General features: G+C 41.1%; 1 protein-coding gene across 1 annotated transcript; it reads left to right on the top strand.

The window, feature by feature from the left end:
• The first annotated feature begins 700 nt into the window (after positions 1-700).
• On the top strand, positions 701-14,969 carry CRYBB1 (crystallin beta B1). Its single transcript, XM_075341737.1, has 5 exons — positions 701-835; positions 3,525-3,643; positions 8,596-8,728; positions 10,553-10,695; positions 14,629-14,969. Exons 1-5 carry the CDS (start codon positions 701-703, stop codon positions 14,813-14,815), a joined length of 717 nt encoding a protein of 238 aa, XP_075197852.1. The 3' UTR covers positions 14,816-14,969.
• Positions 14,970-20,929: the final 5,960 nt, after the last annotated feature.

The raw sequence follows: 20,929 nt of genomic DNA, 5'->3' as shown, positions 1-20,929 counted from the left end.
TAATGCAGAATATTTCCAAATTGTCAATGTCTAGGCCTTGTAATGTCAACTATGTGCTTCGTTTGACAAGTAAAAACTTTTACAAGATCCGAAATATCATGTCAGGGATTTCAGCTCTACATACTTAGCACACTTCTGACCAACAATATAAACTGCTTGGTTCAGCTGCAATAAATGGTGGATGTTTCCAGATGACTGGTCACATTGAAATATGTGATGACTAGCAGCTTCCTAAGCAGACACTGATGAGCTTTGAGTTCTATTGTGCTCCACTATTCCGAGTCTGCCTTTGCCAGGGTATATATAATGGGTAATGCAGAACCTCCGGCAACAAGCCTGTTAGCACCAGCAAGGATCACCTCCATCAGGTAAGAACTAGTTAGTGTCAAGCACGTGGCAAAGTTTTAGTGCAAAATCCTAAGAAATGGTTCAAACACAGGGTATGCCATGAACATTTTATCGTCATTATAAGGAGTAGACCCATCTGCATCATGATTATAAGCTGATGGTCCTCACATCGGTAAGATAGATTACATTTAAAAATATATTTTAAATGTAGAGATTGTAAGGCCCTGTAGATGGTAAATCAGTGGCATTGATACTACTGTTAGTAGTATATTCATGGGCATACAACAAATGTCTCACTTGTATCTTTAAACGCAGTACCTCTTCATTCAGATTGTAGAACTAGAGCTTCAAAATGTCTCAGACACCCAAAGCTGCCGCTGCTGCTAGCCAGGGCACTGATGCCAAGGAAAAGGGTACCCCTGTTCCACTTCCCGTACCTGTAACCAAGCCCGTTAAGGGTGGTGAACCCAGCCCTGGAACCTTCAAGGTAAGACCGTCCAACTTCAAGAAATATTTCAATACGTACACTTTAAATGATTTATTAAATAGATTTTGTTTTCTCATACACCATATGTACCATAGTGGTGTTGGGTAATATTCAACTTGCCACAAACGTATTAATAAATAATTTGATCTTCTTGGTAGTGTATCTACTTTATGCCCTGTTCACACTAGCACTACCCATGGATTTTGCCTTTATACAAGTCATGATTTATAGCTCCTAGTGGATTATATTGATTTATGATGAATTGGTATGGTTTCCATAACCATTTAATTAAATAAATAGTTACGCTTTAGGTATGAAGAATGCCTTACAAGTTCTTATTTTAGAAGAAATGTAGATAGAGAAATACTGAAAATAATACTAATAGTTCAATAGTATATTCATAATAATGGTATACAGTATACAATAATATAAAATAGCATAAGAATAACAATAATACAAAATACAAAATAATAAGGCAAAAGCATATAATAATTCAATAGTATATTCATAATAATAGTATATAATAAATAATATAAAATAGAATAACAATAATAACAAAAGTAAATAATAATAATAATAATAATTCAATAATATATTCAGAATAATAGTATATAATAATCTACAATAGCATAAGAATAACAATAATAACAATAGTATATAATAATAGTAATAATAATTCAATAGTGTATTCATAATAATATTATATAATTATATACAATAGTAAAACATCAACAATGAAAACAGTAAATAATAATAATAATTATAATAATAATAAAAAAAATAGCAGCTGCTAAGTTATAATAAAAGGCTGTTAGATCATAACAAAATCAATTTTTTCCCAAGAGTGTATTTGGTCTCTGACCTTTTGGAAGTACTCTGTGTACACAAGCTTAATACTGAAGAAAGCTGTATGTAAATATACATTGCTGTCACTGCGTAACCTACTCCCAGATTACTGGCTTGGATACCTTACAAACTTTAACCTCTTTCCAACTTTTTTTTTTTCTTTTTGCGTTTTCATTTTTTCTTCCTTTCCTTCCAAGAGTCATAACTATTTTCCTGTTCCAACAACATAGTGAAATGAAGGCTTGCTTATTTGCTGGATGAGTTGTAGTTTTTAATTACTCATTTTACTATACTAAGTATAAAAAACAGTAAAAATTCCAAGTAAAGTAAAATGGTAAAAAAAAATCAAACAAACAATTTTGCCATTAGTTTGTTTTTTTTTATTCATTGTGCGGTAAAAATGATCTGCCAACACGATGATCTAGGTCAGAACAATTACAGTGATACTAAATTTGTATAGGTTTTTTAATATTTTAGAGTTGAAAAGAATTCGGAGCTTTATATAAAACGTTGTCATTGGCGTCATATTGGGGAGCATATGGTGTTTTGAGGTGCAGTGACCAAAACATAGCAATTATTGCATTTTAATTTTTTACTTTACAAAGTTTATTATAAAGGCTAAATCATTTTATATTTTGATAAACTGGACTTTTTGGGATGTTACAATACCAAAAAAGTTTTGTATAATTTTTTAATTTCTTTATTTTTATCCAAATTTTTATGTTTTTTAATACTTTGGTCATTTTAAAAACGTTTTTCTTTAGTCCATTGAATCAGCCATCAGTTGGTTGATTGTACTATATACATTAATTTAGTATGGCAGTATGTTGTGAATTTAATGAACTTCTATAGAGCACAAACACGGTGGCAAGCCCCTGGCTGCCATACCAACCTATTGACACCACACAATCATGTCACAGAGCGAATTAGCATACTACCTGGTTGGCGCCACTTAAATGCAGCTATCACAGACTGACAAGGGCATTCCTGTGGTTAACCAGCAGCAAATCTCTGTCCACTACATGAGAGGCAGGTGGCGGCTGTATAATACAGCTGGCACCTGCCATGTATGTAACAAGCCAAGCTGTTTTTTTATAAATACAATAACATTAATACTATGGAAAGGGGTCAGGAAGGGGAAAGGGGACAGGAAGAAAACGGAAAAATGGAGGTGGAAGAACCGATATAGGCTAAGCTAAGCTAAGCTCTTGAGCCTCTTTTTATACCTACACCTGACAAGCTTGGTACATGTACAACGAATGTTGACAAGGAGGTAAAACATGTTGTGATGACTGTAATTACCTTTGATTAATATGTAATATAAAGCTAAACATGACATCCAAAAAACACTAATGTTAAAAGTAAAATGAATACAAGGGTGGTTACACTGTTCTTACTCTAAAAAGCTGTTTTTGTTCCACAAAAAAACAAGAAAAATTATATTTTCAGCAAATTTTAGGGTTGGTGCGACTCGATATACAGGAACCAGTTCATTGTCCTCGTCAGTAATCTGTGGTCATTGGAAGGGAGCCCTGAAAATCACCTACTAATTGATGGCATCTGTAGCTCTTCATTTGGCACAACATTACATGTACATCATGACAGTGTCAATGTTATGCCAGGGTAGCTATTCAAAGGAAGAGTCGTGGATGCTGGGAGTAAGGAAGTGATCCTCCGGATTCCAGTCTAGCGACACCAGATTATCCACCTGACTAGTGTGCCGAGTCCTGTGTATCGATTCACACCAACTGTAGTAAATAGAAATTATAATCTGTTTTCACAGATCTGAATCCATATAACCAAAAAATTATCCTCACTCAAACAAAGAATTTCTCTGTTCCAGGTAATAATCTTTGAACAAGAAAACTTCCAAGGAAGACATATGGAACTTCTGAATGAGTGTGTAAACCTTGGGGAGCGAGGCTTCGACAGAGTACGCAGTGTTATTGTCGACTCTGGACCGTAAGTGCTAAAAGCCCCAGCTGATATATTCCCTTCTTCAGTTAAACGTGCTGATGAAACAGAATTACAAAGAACAGACATTCAATTTCACTTGTTTTTATCTTTCTTCCAGGTTTTTGTTTTGTTTTTGTTTTTTCAAATTCTGAGTGAAAAAAAAACAAAACTAAAACTCATAGAGCCTTTTTGTCTAAACTGTTCAATAGATACATAGTCATTTTTGCCCATAACTTTAGATGAGCGGATCCGAACAGTAAAGTTCGGGGTTCGTACCAAACACAGACTTTACAAAAAAAACAGAGTTCGATTTCAGAGTTCAGATGCCTTATGTATGCTGATCACTCGCTCGAGCAGTGTTTGATCAGCTAGCACTGGGGGTAACAACAACGTTATCGGATATAGTGTGTACAAAAAAAATGAAAAAAAAAACCCCTGCCTACTCTCCCCCGGAAGTGCTCTGTTTATGGCTAGCTGCAGTGACTATCAGTGACTTCCGATGAGGTTAGGTCAAGTGGGTGTCCAGAATTGAACTTTAAGCTGAACCCGCCGAACTGAACTTCAGTGGATCCGCTGATCTCTACCCATAACAAACCAATCATACTGCAACTTGCATTTCTTACACTGCTTAGTGAAAAATAAACACTGCATTGTGATTGGTTCCTATGCATAATAGTGCTAGTTGTTATGCTTTGATAAATGTAGTCTATAATGTTTGAAAAGAATATTTGCATTCTTTTCTTTTCAGTAAAACATAGTAAAAGATCAAGCACCAACTCATGTTAGTGTAATAACTTCATTGCAATATTCTGTATTGAAATCTCTTGGAGACAGACAGCTGCTCTTTATGCAGTAGCATTTTTTAGGAATCCATCTGACACCCTCCAAGTATTGCTCATGGTTTCAGTTAATTAAAAAATGAGATTGGGCAGTCGAGTATACTAAACCTTATCAGGAAATATGGGGTAGTGAGTCTCGCTACTTTTATCAGACCGGGGAGCAGCACAAGGGATTCCTGTTAGATTACATCTGAATGATTGCCATGTGATACTAAATTTCGGACTGACCTCAACTTTCTCTGGTAAAAGCATTTTGCTGAGGTTCAAGGAGTGAGACACGGTGCTTGGTGTACCCTTGGTGTGGCCAAAAAACTCAGTGCATTACTTCACCCACTTATTTTGCATGTTGCAGTGACTTCAGAGAAAGCTCATGCAAGCCCTGTCAATCAAGAGAGTGGGAGGCTACCATGTGCAAAACGAGTAGGTAGAGCAGTGGACTTAGATTGTCGGCCATGCCAAGGGTACATCAAGCACCCTAATTAGCATATTAGAAAAAACATTCATTTTTCTGTACAATTTGAAAAGTAATAGTGGGATTTTTATAACAGCCATTAGTGATGAATGAGGACTACCATGCTCGGGTGCTCGTAACCAGCAGTCGGACACTAGGATGGGCTCGACTCATGTATTGAGTATAATGGAAGTCAATGGGGAACTCTAGCATTTTTCCGGAAGGTCTTATGAGTTCCCCATAGACTTTCATTATATTAGGTTACTCGAGTTGAGCCAAGAGTCCGACTGCTGGTTACGAATACCGAGCATGGTAGTGCTCACTCATCACTAATAGCTGATATATATCCTTCTATATCTGCTTAGTTGATACTTTCAGTTTGGCTGCCAAATTTGTTGGAGCCTTAATATGCCATTTTGATGTCGTTTTTGAAGCTAATGTCAGAAGTGGATGAAGGACTAACTAGATAAGAAATACTCTATTTTGAATCTTTTTTTCCTTTTTAAATCCAGTTAGTTTTGCCTTAAAAAATGACATATGTGAAAGCACATTATGTTTTTTACATTTTTATTATTACTACAAACCTAAATACAATTCAGAGAACAACATTTTGTAAGATAATATATAAAAGTACTTGCACACTAAAATATTTTATATCAGCCAGAATTATTATTGCCCTGAAAGAGATCACAGTTAGTATTAGATACTGAGTGACTAAGATTAATTTATCTCACTCTCCTGGTAATCTTAAATTATTATCCCCATCTGGAGTTTAATAGTAAGAAGTTGTAAATATTACCGGTACCTTATAGAAGTCTCCTAGCTGGCGCCATAGGCTAATCATGGCTTAGAGAATATTGGAAGAGACAGTGCCAGTGCACGATGTCCTCTGCTGATTTATGAGTAGCCGTCTGCTCCATGAATATGACACTTGGAAATAAGTGAAAAATGTAGGTAGCAATAAACTCCCACATCTTCCCACACAAGAATGATTACACTGGTTTGTTTATACACAGTAAAATATATTGAAATGTATATAGAGTATATATGATTTATTAGGCTGGGAAGATGATTCATCAAAGCATGTCAGGCCCGTGCGCTGTATACATGCAGAAAAGTTCTTACTCTGAATTAGATATATATTAGAAACAGTCAAATAGGATGTATAGGATGGACTAACAGCATTTATAGAAAAGCGACCCACATCAGGAAAGTTTGCAATTTGTATCCATAACATACATTGGTTTTATGTTTTTGCCATTTAAAGGGGTTATCCTAGACTATTTTATTTTTGTCTAAGAACTTACAGCTAGGTAGTTGCTGAATACCTACCTGTTATGGCTGACACTGTTCTACGGCCAGAGATCCTGTATCTTCCATTGACAGAGCAGCTGCTTCTCTTCCGCTCTGCTCTGTTGATAGGCCATGGCTGCTGATGTGATGCTGATTGACAACCGGCTCCCACTACCTAACTGCCTGTTAACAGAGCTGCCAATGAAGAGGAAGAGCTGCTGTGTTGACGTCATGCTGGCAGAAGCGGTTTGTGATCGCTCTGAGCTGGCACTAAACAGAACAGGCAGGTAGTTAGCAACTATCTGTCTGTCAGATCTTAACCCCATGAGGAAACAAAATTAAAATACCCTGGATAACCTCTTTCATTATAGAGGTATGATGCTATTTATATCCAATGACAAATAGGAGATATCAGTAGCTATATATAAATATGATTTTCATGCCTAGGGATTAAGAATTAAAGGGGTATTCCTATCTCCTACCCTATAGAATGCAAGCCCGCAAGGGCAGGGCCCTCTCCCCTCTGTACTAGTCTGTCTATTGTAACTTGTATATGTGTTCTGTATGTAACCCCCTTCTCATGTACAGCACCATGGAATCAATGGTGCTCTATAAATAAATAAATAATAATAATAATAATAATAATAATAATAATAAAATCTCCAAGATTCTATTCCAATATTTAGTAGGTGTAATAATAATAATATTAGCAAATACCTCCAATAGAAATGTAGTATAGCTCACTTACGACCACAAGCAACTAACTAACTTAAAGCGCACCAATCACCAGGATTTTCCTATATAACCTAAAGCCAGTGCTACAGCGCTATACTGGCACTATCATGCTGATTCTATACATACCTTTACTTGTCAGTTATGATGTATAGGTTTTGAAACACAAGCAAGTAAAGTTTATAAAATGAGCAGCTTTTTGAGTGACAGCAGCTGCAGATCAGCTGATAGCTGGGGTGGATTTTCACAGTGATTCCCGCCCCCAGCTTATCCATTCTCCCCCTGTTATTTATACTAATTCTAGTGTACAATAGTTTTTGTATCTGACAAGAAGCACCTGTGCTGATGTCATACCCATGTGACCAGAAGGGGCGGCGCCTCAGCCAGCAGAAAAGAAAAATAATGTTGCTTCCTGGTATCAACTATGTTGGCTAAGGCTCCGCACTTCAGGTCACATGGGTATGACATCAGCAAGGTCCTTCTAATCAGATAGTAAAACAATTCTATAATAGAATAGCATAAATAAAAGGGGGAAGACACACGAAGGGGGAAGGAATCATTACTAGCAGCTGATCGGCAGCTGCTGTCACTCAAAAAGCTGCTCATTTTACAAATTTTACTTGCTTGTGTTTCAAAACCTATACATCCGAGCTGACCACTAAAGGTATATATAGAATCAGCCTGATAGTGCCAGTATAGCACTGGCTTTAGGTTATACAAGAAAATCCTGGTGATTGGTGCGCTTTAACTATCACTATATACATGGTTGTAACCATGGATTCCTAAGGTCCTGCAATGCCATGACATAGTGAATCAGAAAAACTATACTACATTTCTAATCAGAGGTATTTGCTATTATTATTATTATTATTATTATCATTATTATTATTATTATTACTACACCTACTATATATTAGGATAGGATCTTGGAGATGTGAATAACACTTTAATTGTATTTACAGTAGTCAGTTGTTTGACCGTGATTGAAATGGGTTATCTAAAATTGAAAAGTTTTTAAAAACAGTTGTAAATACCAAAACTTAGCAGAAAACAATATATACACCTCTTGACCTGTGCTGATGCTACGGTGGTCTTACAGTCTATGATTACAAGAAGTCAGTATGCAACCGCAGAAGACAATGTACCATACCACTAACATCATAGCTTCATTGCTAAGTAGGAAGGCCAATTGTAAGGGCTTTGACCACTGCAGTCACTGATTAGTGGCAGCGTTGATAAGCTTATCGCTTGAAAACATAGGCAGGGGAGAACCATCAATGCCTCATCACTGGATTGCCAGAGTAAAGAAAATATGATTATTGTTAATTTTGGTATTTTATAACAGTTGCAGCTATTTTTTAATTTTGAAAATATATATACAGTATATTTTTTAACATACAGCTTAACCCACAGTGTTTTAAATTATGTCTTTATTTTAATATCTGTGCTTAAATATCAAACATGTAGTATTTAATTCTAGGATTACTACTAGACATCTAGTAAGGTTAATGGGCTGGTATAACATTCTCATTCTTTTCACTTTTCTCTTTTAATGTTGTCATGGTGTGTGTTCTGTGCTGCTCTTCAATGTTGTTTCATTGTTCTTTATGTGATATGTGGACTCCGCGTACATATCTTCTCAGCTGGGTTGCTTTTGAGCAGTCCAACTTCCGTGGCGAGATGTTTATCTTGGAGAAGGGCGAGTATCCTCGTTGGGATACCTGGTCAAGCAGCTATAGGAGCGACTGCTTCGTGTCCCTACGCCCCATCAGAATGGTAAGTTTCAGATATTTATAGATCTCTAAATATATAATAAAAGTAGGATTATACTTAGCATTGGATCAGTTTAAGTGACTGCAATGGGGTCCATATAATAGGGGTCCATATAATAGGGGCCCTGTAAAGGCCTTCCTATCCAAAAGGGAGGGGTAAACCTCTTCAGGAGCCTTCCTCTGCATCAGAGGTCCATAGCCTTTCTGATATTATGAGCCACAATCAGCTTTAAAAGAGGGTCGTCAGCCACATCTAACTCTCACCACCCTCAACATAGTGGCACCGAGAGCCCCCATTACTGGTATAATGAAAGCCAAAGCTCTTCTACAAAAATCACACTGAAGCAGTATACCAAGATCCAGGGGTTCCTACCTTACCCCATTGTGGTGGTGTTCATAAAAGTCACCACCTGGAGATCTTCTCTTTAAAGCTGTTTGCTAGACATGATTCGAATACAAGCTGAAAGAAAGCCACGAGCCACACACCACAAGCGTACGAACCACAGGTTGGGGACCCCTGCTCTACATGGGCCAAACAAGAGATGGATCCTAAAGTCTTGTTACCATTTTCTCACACAATAGATGAGAAATTGGGAGGCATCAGAAAAAGACAAACCCTCCTATATTAGTAGGCTGGGGTTTTTTTTACAAAAGAAAAACAAACAGCCAAAACCTGGGGTCTGAGCCAAGAACAGTATCTAGTGCTTAAAGAGGTTGTCCACTACTCAGACAACACCTCCTCAATCATTATATTCTTCCATGTAAAATAATAACGGCCAAATAACCTCTGGTATGAGCATTGTTCCAGATTTATTGGTGCTTTGTCTCCCGGGGCTCACATGACGTTGTCATGTCACATAAACCCTGCAGTCAATCAGTAGCTGTTTCACTCTTACTACTTTTTCATGAAACTGTAATCATGAAAAAGTGAGAGCTTCTGCTGCTCTCTGACGTCCTCCAGATGTCAGTTTTGCCCAAGTGAAGTGAAACTGGAAGAAGGGCTGACTTGATATATCAGTGTTTCACGAGTCTCAGGAGACCACGCGTCGACATCGCTAGAACAGTGCCTGCACCAGAGGTGGGTATAGGCTATTATTATTTTACATGGGGGAATATAGTGATTGAGAAGGGTTGTCTGAGTAGTGGATAACACCTTTAAGCAATCCTTGTGGTATTTACATATAGACAAAATCCTGGCAATTTTTTTTTACCAGATTTAGGTCTCATATCTGCATTTTTATAGGGTTCTGAATATATCGTTATTTCCAGTCTTATAATGAATTGTTAAGGATGGAGGACAGTATACTGGAAGCAATTCAATCTAAATACAGAAAAAGCAAGTTTATGCTGGTAGTGTGCCTTTGTCCACAGTAGTTTTTGCAGCCTCTTGTTGGCCAATGTCCCAGGCTTTTAATCCAGCTGCCCATTCACCAGTTCATGACAGTAAGGCTATGTTCAGAATCAAAAGAGTGTGAAATCACAGGATCTGTGCCAGACACTGTCCGAACAGTTGATGTCAAATTCTTAGGAAAATCAAGTAAGTCGCCAATATACAAATATTTGCGTAAATATAAAAAGCAAAAAAAAAAAAACAGCAGAAACCAGAAGAATGATTATTTATGATGTTTCTAATAAAGATGATAAATGATAATTTGATAATAATGATAATATTTCTAAAACATAAACTGTCCAAAATTGATATTAGAAGAAAATGAATTAGTAACAATGTAAGGTGATGAAAATGTTTTACATTTTCCAGGTAATGTAACAACCAAAGAGTGTCACTGGTAAATCCAATTAATTCTAACATTCTTCTGTATACCTGCAGGATAGCCAGGAACATAAAATCACCCTGTTCGAATCCGCTGACTTCAAGGGCAACAAGATGGAAATCATTGAGGATGACGTGCCCAGCCTGTGGGCCTATGGATTCTGTGACCGCGTGGGAAGCGTGAAAGTTCCTAGTGGAACGTAAGTCAAGAATCTTATCTAATAACATTTTTCCAAACTTTATTTTTTCACATCAAGTGATTAAAAAATAATTTGCAATGAAAATAAAGAAAAACATTAGTTACTGAAATATTGTAAAGTAATGAGAAACATAATAGTGTATATCAATAATGAAATGCTTAAGTATCCACAAGACCATCTTGAGTATGAAATACAAACTATAGATAAAGGGGCTACCTAACACGGCACAGTCCTTTCCTCATAGCTAACATGTCCATAATGAAAGAGAAAAATAATATACCGTATTTTTCGCTTTATAAGACGCACCGGAATATAAGACGCACCCCAAACTTAGACATAAAAAAGGTAAAAAAAAGAAAAATGGGGTCCGTCTTATACTCCGGTGTTCTCTTACCGGAGGGGGGCAGCAGTGGTGGTGAAGCGGGGTCACAGGAGGCACAGGTTGTGCTGGCAGGCGCGGCAGGTCAGTGGCAGCGGGGTCCGTGGTTGCAGGTGCCGTGGTTGCAGGCGCGGTGGCGTCCGCGGTGGCAGGATCCGTGGGGTCCGTGGTGGCGGCAGCAGCCGTGGCGTGTGAGCCGTGCAGCAGGCCGGTGCAGTGAGTGTCCGCGGTCCCGGTTCAGTGGTGGCAGCGGCGGCGGCAACTGCTCAGTGGTGGCAGCGGCAGGGACTGCTCAGTGGTGGCAGCGGCAGGGACTGCTCAGTGGTGGCGTGTGTCCGCGGTCCCGGTTCAGTGGTGGCAGCGGCGGCGGCGGCTCAGTGGTGGGAGCGGCGGCAACTGCTCAGTGGTGGCAGCGGCAGGGACTGCTCAGTGGTGGCGTGTGTCCGCGGTCCCGGTTCAGTGGTGGCAGCGGCGGCTCAGTAGTGGGAGCGGCGGCGACGGCTCAGTGGTGGAGTGTGTCCGCGGTCCCGATTCAAGTAATGGCGCCCGGAGCGACGCATGCGCAGATGGAGCTCTCATCCAAGGGCTCCATCTGCGCACGCGCTGACTCCCGGAGCAGCGCGTGCGCAGATGGAGCTCTCATCCAAGAGCTCCACCGGCGCCATCATTTGAAAGTGGGACCGCGGACAACTGGTAAGCTGCACAGCCGCCCGCCCCGCATGCACAGAGTGGCAGCCAGCAGGCTGCCCGCCCACTCTGCGTACAAGCCGCCGGGTACCTGTGCTTGCGTGCGGTGGCAGCCGGGTACCCATGGCTGTGTGCGGGCGGCAGATGGGTGACTGTGTGAGGGCGGCAGCCGAGTACCTGCACGGGCACCCGACTGCCGCTCGCACACAGCACCCGGCTGCCGCCCGCACACAGCCATGGGTACCCGTCTGCCACCGCATGCAAGCACAGGTACCTGGCTGCCGACCCCACACAGCACCCGCTGCCGCCCGTACACAGCCACGGGTACCCGGCTGCCGCTGCATGCAAGTACAGGTACCCGGGCGCTTGCATGCAGCCACAGGCACCCGCCCGATCGCCTCAGACAGGACCCCCCCCCCCCCCGCTACCGCTTTATAAGACGCACCCCCCATTTTCCTCCCAAAATTTGGGGAGGAAAAGTGCGTCTTATAAAGCGAAAAATACGGTACTTACCTCCTGGACCAACACCACTTCTTCCATGTTGGGACTATGTCTTCCGATGGTCATGTAACATTGTTATGTCATGTGCCGACTGCAGCCAATCAGCAGCCGCTGATCAGCTGCAGCTTTCCAGTATTCCGTTAGAGTGGACATCTGCTCTGAAAAAAAAGTAATCATAAGTCACTGATTGGCTGCATTGGTGAAATGACATAATACCACGTAACTGGTGGTATTGCTGGAACAGCTACAGATCCGAGAGGTACCGTATTTTTCGCTTTATAAGACGCACTTTTGTTCCCCCAAATTTTGGGGGAAAGTAGGGGGTGCGTCTTATAAACCGAATATAGGGGGGTGTATATATATTTATATAGATATATATATATATATATATATACTGCAGGGTCCGCTCTGGAGCGGTGCTGGGACCTGGTGAAGCTGCGGGCGACAACGTTAGATATCCTGCTCCCGCTCATATAATATGCACAGCCGCTGTCCATCAGCATGGTGCTGAAACCGCATCGCGCTGATGGGCTGGGGCAGCGGGGCATATTATATCTGCCTGCGCTCCCATTTGATCACACATGATCCCCCCTGTGTTAGATATGGCCCCCATGCTGCTGCCTATAGTAAAATAAAAAAAGCTTTACTTACCTCCAGCGCTGAGCTCCTGGTCTCCTGCTGCTGCTGTCTGTGATAAGGCAGCAGAGATTATATCACTCTGCCGTGCCGATCACATGACCAGCAGCAAGAACCAGGAAGTGGAGGAGGAGCTCAACCCCACGGAGGGAGACACAGGGATTACAGCGCTGAGAAGGTAAGGAAAGAGTGTTTTATTTTATTATGGGCACTAGTATGGGGGGCATATCTAACACAGGGGAGATGTGCCATCTATAGTGGCCATGGGCAGCACTATGGGGGCCATATCAAACACAGGAGAGATGTGCCATCTATAGTGGCCATGGGCAGCAGTATGGGGGCCATATCAAATACAGGGGAGATGTGCCATCTATAGTGGCTATGGGCAGCAGTATTTGGGGCCATATCAAACACAGGGGAGGTGTGCCATCTTTAGGGGCCATGGGCAGCACAGGGGGACGTGTCCCAGCACAAGGGGGCTATATTCAATATAAGGGGGCCATATCCAGATTAAGGGGGGCTAATTTTAAGATGGGGGGCTATGAGGGACATATACCCTATATGATTTGTTAGACGGACACTGGTATTATAAGATGGACCCCATTAAATATTAAAAAAAAAAATCTCTTTTCCTTCACCAAATTTGGGGGTGCGTCCTATAATCAGGTGCGTCTTATAAAGGGAAAAATACGGTAATTATATGACTTTTGAATTTTATTATGTCTGCTAAGATTTTGCTATGTAATTTGAGAGTAACATTTTATAGGGGCACTCATTGGACTGCTGTAGATGTAGCAGTGGTCAGAATGCTGACTACAACCCCACCCACAACACTGATTGGCAGATTCCTGAGTACACTCTAAATTGTCAGGAAGCTGCCAATCATTAGTGGGGACATGGTTACAGAGATTAGATAAAAAACTGATGGCACTCCCAAAATGCAGTCTGAACAGGTGCAAAACTGAACATAACATATAGTAATAAAGAAGACAGGTGCACTCTGAAATGCTAAAGCATGGAAACAGTGGATATAAGAATATAGATATGCATTACAGCTTAAGGAAATCTTGGAAAAATTTTGAATTTTAGCATATAAAAATGACAATTTCTATATCTGCCCAGTAGCCACGCCAAGGCATATCTCATATACTGGGAACCTACACTGAACTGAAGCCTCTCTCTGGGTTAAAAACCTCCATGTGTATGGGCAAGTAGGAACCTGCTATAAAAATCACCTGTCACTAATGGGGAGGGGTGCACAGTCAGAGGGCATGACTCCATAATCTAGACAAAAAACAACGGCACTCCCAAAATACAGTCTGAACAATGCTTTAAGATTTCAGAGTGCAAGTGTCTTTTTTATTATACAGTTATAGAGATTGACTGGACTGGCTTGCATGAGACCTAGTCATGCAGTGATAATCTCCTGCTAATAAAACACTTTACTGTAGTTAAACTACAGAATGCAGCCTCATAAGTGACACATACCTATAATTTAAGGTCTCTGTCCCTACACTATGTTACTTTCAGATTTAATAGCAAAAACCTGCTGACAGATTCTCATTAAGAAACGTAAAACCAGTAGAAACAACTCACTACTTTTTCTTTCTAAAGTGAGCCCACATGGGCAACCGCTTGTTTTCTTTACAATTATTTTGATAAATGCCTGTCATTTTTAAATCCAGTCTTCAAGAAACATAATCCCAATCCTAGCTTTTGCTTTTGTACAGTTGGGTCGGATATCAGTATCCCGGATACAGAGGCTACCAATACCTGTTTGAAACCTGTGATTATAAACATTGGAATGAATGGAGCGCCTTCCAGCCCCAGGTCCAGTCTATCCGTCGTATCAGAGATATGCAATGGCATCAAAAGGGATGTTTCCTTATCCCTACCGCTGCCACCACCACCAAGTGAACAGACCAGATGTCCCCAACTTGACAGAGAACCTTTAAGAATCTTTCTTGCAAATTGACCTCATCACCATTTTTTTTAAATGACTCTGTCAACTTTGTTGTATATTGCACATTTAATGGATGTACTTTACTTTATGATGCAAATAAACACAGTTTCTGAGGTAGAAGGGCTGGTTTTCATATAAATCCAAACTATGTTTAACCTACAGACACCTTTATACCCACTGCTCAGAAGACATTCACAGTTAATATATTGACCTTTGTGCGCCACCAGAGCTGCTATATCTTTGTGTGTATAACCTGCTGAACTCACTGATTGGCTGCAGCGCTGTCAATGTTACATAAGTGCTGCAGACTACAATAGGCACTGGTAGAGACTCAGCGATGGACCTAGGCATGGTGAGTAAGGCACAGTTTTCTTTTACAACAAACTACATCTAGGGACCCAACTTTCCTGGAAACAGAAAACCCCTTTTCTAGCACAGCATTTTTTTTTATATATGTGCTGTTATTACAATCAGTGTGTCTTTTTTTTTTGGTGGACCAAAAACATGTCTTATTTTGATCCGTGTTGCAAAACAAATACACACAATGAATGTATGATTGTGCATGCAGACATAGCTGTCAATCACTAGTAAGAACGCCCACTGGACTATTATACAAACACCAGGGATTTCAGTGAATAAAATACAAGCTATACTGAATCTTTTACAACAAACCCATATATCCTGCTGCTCAGCGCCTCTTTCTCTATATCATGCTGTCCACAGATCGGACCGCATGTACAATGTGACAGCTTACCTTTAAATTTTTCCACTTATATATAATTTCAGGGACATACTGTGTTTTCATATAAAACCTCCAATGTGGTAAGTTGCTTTTTTTTGTATATCTAACTAGCTGCAATGAATTGTAGTAAAATATTTGTTTATTACAATATGCTGATGAAGAAGAGGAAAAGACTTACGTTACGAGTTACGAGTTCTGAGCACACGAGCATGGTAGTGCTCACTCATCACTAGTTACGAGTTCTGAGCACACGAGCATGGTAGTGCTCACTCATCACTAGTTATGAGTACCGAGAACCTGAATATGGTAGTTCTTACTCATTACTAGTTACAAGTACCGAGCACCCAAGCATGGTAGTGCTCGCTCATCACTAGTTATGAGTTCTGAGCACACGAGCATGGCAGTGCTCACTCATCACTAGTTACGAGTTCTGAGCACACGAGCATGGTAGTGCTCACTCATCACTAGTTACGAGTTCTGAGCACACGAGCATGGTAGTGCTCACTCATCACTAGTTATGAGTACCGAGAACCTGAATATGGTAGTTATTACTCATTACTAGTTACGAGTACCGAGCACCTGAGCATGGTAGTGCTTGCTTATCACTAGTTACGAGTACCGAGCACCCAAGCATGGTAGTGCTCGCTCATCACTAGTTATGAGTTCTGAGCACCCAAGCATGGTAGTGCTCACTCATCACTAGTTAAGAGTACTGAGCACCAGAGCATGGTAGTGCTCGCTCATTACTAGTTACGAGTACCGAGCACCCAAGCATGGTAGTGCTCGCTCATTACTAGTTACGAGTACCGAGCACCCAAGCATGGTAGTGCTCGCTCATCACTAGTTAAGCGTACCGAGCCCCTAAGCATGGTAGTGCTCGCTCATCACAGGTACGAGTACAGAGCACCCAAGCATGGTGGTGCTCGCTCATCACTAGTTACGAGCACTGAGCACCAGAGCATGGTAGTACTCGCTTATCATTATTTATAAGTACCAAGTACTGAGCACCCAAGCATGGTAGTGCTCGCTCATCATTATTTACAAGTACCGAGCACCCAAGCATGGTAGTGCTCACTTATCATTAGTTACGAGTATTGCGCACCCAAACATGGTAGTGCTTGCTCATCACTAGTAGAGATGAGCGAACCGGTCCCGGTTCGGCTCGAGGTCGGCTCGCCGAACGGGGGTCCCGTTCGAGTTCGGTTCGTCGAACGTTCGACGAACCGAACTCGAACGTATAGGCTAGAATGGGAGGCAATCACAAACACATAAAAATGCATGATAAATGTACACAAACAGTTAATAAACATTGCCATAACACTTACCGGTCCTCGCGATCCCTTCTGCACTCTGTCTCCTGCCGCTATTCCATCCGATGATCGCTGAATCCTCCCGTGACCGGCACTGCCAGCAGAGATGCAGGACCTGTCGTGACGTCAGAATAGCCATGTGACCAGTCACGTGGCTATTATCTCATTGGCTACAGACTGGTCACATGACTATGACACGTCATGTAGGACCTGCGAGTGCATCTCTCCGGTACACGGTGCACATATGTGTATCGCCGTGTACCGGCGACATGCTCTAGCACACGGTCGACTCCCCGTTCCGTTAGGGACCGGCTGTCACAGCCGGTCATTAACGGAGATCACCGTTGCCATAGCAACGCAGTTAGCGGTGATGTCACCGCTAACCGCGGCTCCGAGAGCACCGTTGCTATGGTAACGCGTCTGTCAGCGTTACCGCTGTTACCGCTGACAGCCAGCACTGATCACTCACGGAGTGAAGGCTGCACGATTGTAGTGAGCATTGTAGTGAGGATGGAGGTTCCCCAGCCCCAAGTGATGAGCTGGTGAACCTTATCCTCACTACAATCGTCACTACTACTACACTAGTGAGGATTGTAGTGAGCATTGTAGTGAGGATGGAGGTTCCCCAGCCCCAAGTGATGAGCTGGTGAATCTCATCCTCACTACAATCGTCACTACTACTACACTAGAAAGAAAGAAGACAGAAGAGCAGGATCGTGGAGGGCTGACAGGGGGTAATAAAGATGGAGTCTCTAATGTGTCTGTGTATTTATTTCTATTAAAGAATTTTTTTTGGTGTTTTTTTTAACCCTTTATTGGAGATTCTTAATGGCCGGGTCAAACGTGCCTGACATTAAGAATATCTGGCTTAATACTGGCTAGTAAAACAAAGCCAGTATTAACTCATGATTACCCAACAAGCCACCCGGCTCCAGGGCTGTTAGAAGAGTTGGATACAGCGCCAGATGATGGCGCTTCTATGAGAGCGCCATTTTCTGGGGCGGCTGCGGACTGAAATCCGCAGTAGAGGGGCCCAGAAACCTCGGGCTAACCTGTGCTGCGAATTCCAATCCCCAGCTGCCTAGTTGTACCCGGCTGGACATAAAAATGGGGCGAAGCCCACGTCATTTGTTTTTTAATTATTTCATGAAATAAGTGAAATAATTAAAAAAAAACGGGCTTCCCTATATTTTTGGTTCCCAGCCGGGTACAAATAGGCAACTGGGGGTTGGAGGCAGCCCGTGGCTGCCTGCTGTACCTGGCTAGCATACAAAAATATGGCGAAGCTCACGTCCTTTTTTTTGTAGTTTTTTGGCAAAAAAAATAAAAAATGCTTCCCTGGATTTTCCATTGCCAGTGAAGGTAACACCAAGCAGTGGGGGTTAGCCGCCAGTAGCTGCTTGGATTACCCTTAGCTAGCAATACAAAAAATGCAGCGGGAGCCCATATATATTTTTTTTAATTATTTATTTAAATAACTAAAAATAAAATGGGCTTCCCTGTATTTTGATTGCTAGACATCACAGTGCTGTAAAAATAAATCTTTAAAAAAATGACGTAGCGCTCCGCGGTATTTTTGATTCTCAGCGCAGATAAAGCAGACAGCTATGGGTTGCCACCCCCATCTGCCTGCCGTTACCTTGGTTGGCAATCAAAATACAGGGAAGCCCATTAATTTATTCTATTTAAAAAATGGTTAAAAAAAAAAATGACGTTGGGCCCCCCCATTTTTGATAGCCAGCTAGGGTAAAGCAGACGGCTGTAGCCTAAAAACCACAGCTGGCAGCTTTACCGTGGTTGGGGATCCAATGTGGAGGTCCCCTCAGGCTCTTTTTTATAATTATTTTATAAATATTAATAATTACACAATAAAAGTAGGGTCCCCCCCAAATTGGATCACCAGCCAAGGTAAAGCGGACAGCTGTGGTCTGGTATTCTCAGGGTGGGAAGGTCCATAGTTATTGGGCCTTCACAGCCTAAAAATAGCAGGCCGCAGGCACCCCAGACGTGGCGCATCCACTAGATGCGCCAATCCTGGCGCTTCACCCCAGCTCATCCCGTGCCCTGGTGCAGTGGCAAACGGGGTAATAAATCGGGTTGATACTAGCTGTAAAGTCACCTGAGATCAAGCCCAGCAGTTTGTGATGTCATGGCATCTATTAGATACCCAACATCATAAACTGTCAGTACTAACAAAAAAAAAAAAATCGACAAAAGAAATTTATTTGAAAAAACAGTCCCCAAAACATTTCCTCTTTCACCAATTTATTGTAAGAAAAAAAATAAAGGGGTCCCACGACGACTCTGGACCGTCTAGAATATGGGGGGGAGACACTCAGGGAACGTATCCCCCATTTTCTAGGAGTGCGGACCCTTCATGTGAGGAGTGTGGGTGCAATGAATCTGCACTCACTCTCCCCGGGTCCACAGCAGCAGAGTCCATGTCGTAATGGTTGCTACCAAAGCTGCAATGCCCTGCTCATGAGGTAAGGGCATGCCTAATCAGGAGAACTACTGTAGAGGAAGCTCTGCTCACTGGTATATAGGTGCTCAGAGGTAATAATAGATACAATTAGTGAGTAACCTCGGCACTCTAAATCTCCCAGACTAAGTCAGTAAGTCACAACGGATAGTAATGCAAAATCACTCTTTATTGGTCCGTATTAAGAAATTTTTTTTTTCATAAGCATATATGTTTTTGTCCAAAACAAGTTACAAATGACGTTTCGGCCTCAGCCTTCGTCAGATTGGACTTATCTGCATGTAATCCTGAAAAATGACAATAATCAGTATCACATAAGAGTGAGAGAACAATAACATAAACTCGAACAATGTAGAGGTACAATTGGGATGCAGCAAAAAAATTGCAACACAGCAAGAAATGAAACACATGATACAAATGTCATAATACAGTACAAGGACAATATAGTAATGACAAATATGGGGTCAGAGTAGACTTAGACAGCTCTGGTACGAAAGAGATGTCAATCATAAAGTAACATGTGCAGTAGGTGTAGAGCTACAGTATGCATGGCAGAGCTAATGGGTAGACCGACCATAGAAAAAGAACGGAGAAAAAGTGGAGAAAAAGTGGAGAAAAAAATGGAGAAAAAGTGGAGAAAAAGTGGAGAAAAAAATGGAGAAAAAGTGGAGAATAAGTGGAGAATAAGTGGAGAAAAAGTGGAGAATAAGTAGAGAAAAAGTGGAGAAAAAGTGGAGAAAAAGTGGAGAAAAAGTGGAGAAAAAGTGGAGAATAAGTGGAGAATAAGTGGAGAAAAAAATGGAGAAAAAGTGGAGAATAAGTGGAGAATAAGTGGAGAAAAAGTGGAGAAACAGTGGAGAAAAAGTGGAGAATAAGTGGAGAATAAGTGGAGAAAAAAATGGAGAAAAAGTGGAGAATAAGTGGAGAAAAAGTGGAGAATAAGTGGAGAATAAGTGGAGAAAAAGTGGAGAAAAAGTGGAGAAAAAAAAGGAGAAAAAGTGGAGGAAAAAGTGGAGAAAAAGTAGAGAAAAAAATGGAGAAAAAGTGGAGAAAAAGTGGAGTAAAAATGGAGAAAAAATGGAGAAAAAAATGGATAAAAAGTGGAGAAAAAGTGGAGAAAAAGTGGAGAGAAAATGGATAAAAAGTGGAGAAAAAGTGGGGAATAAGTGGAGAAAAAGTGGAGAAAAAAATGGAGAAAAAGTGGAGAAAAAGTGGAGAAAAAAATGGAGAAAAAGTGGAGAATAAGTGGAGAAAAAGTGGAGAAAAAGTGGAGAAAAAAAAGGAGAAAAAGTGGAGAAAAAGTGGAGAAAAAGTGGAGAAAAAGTGGAGAAAAAAGTGGAGAAAAAATGGAGAAAAAGTGGAGAAAAAGTGGAGAAAAAGTGGAGAAAAAAGTGGAGAAAAAATGGAGAAAAAGTGGAGAAAAAGTGGAGAAAACGTGGAGAAAAAGTGGAGAAAAAGTGGAGAAAAAAATGGAGAAAAAGTGGAGAAAAAGTGGAGAATAAGTGGAGAAAAAGTGGAGAAAAAGTGGAGAAAA

The sequence above is a fragment of the Anomaloglossus baeobatrachus genome, chromosome 1 (assembly GCF_048569485.1).
Source record: "Anomaloglossus baeobatrachus isolate aAnoBae1 chromosome 1, aAnoBae1.hap1, whole genome shotgun sequence".
NCBI lineage: Eukaryota > Metazoa > Chordata > Amphibia > Anura > Aromobatidae > Anomaloglossus > Anomaloglossus baeobatrachus.
The sequence above is the reverse complement of the archived record's forward strand: the minus strand, read 5'-3'. Positions and strand labels throughout refer to the sequence as shown.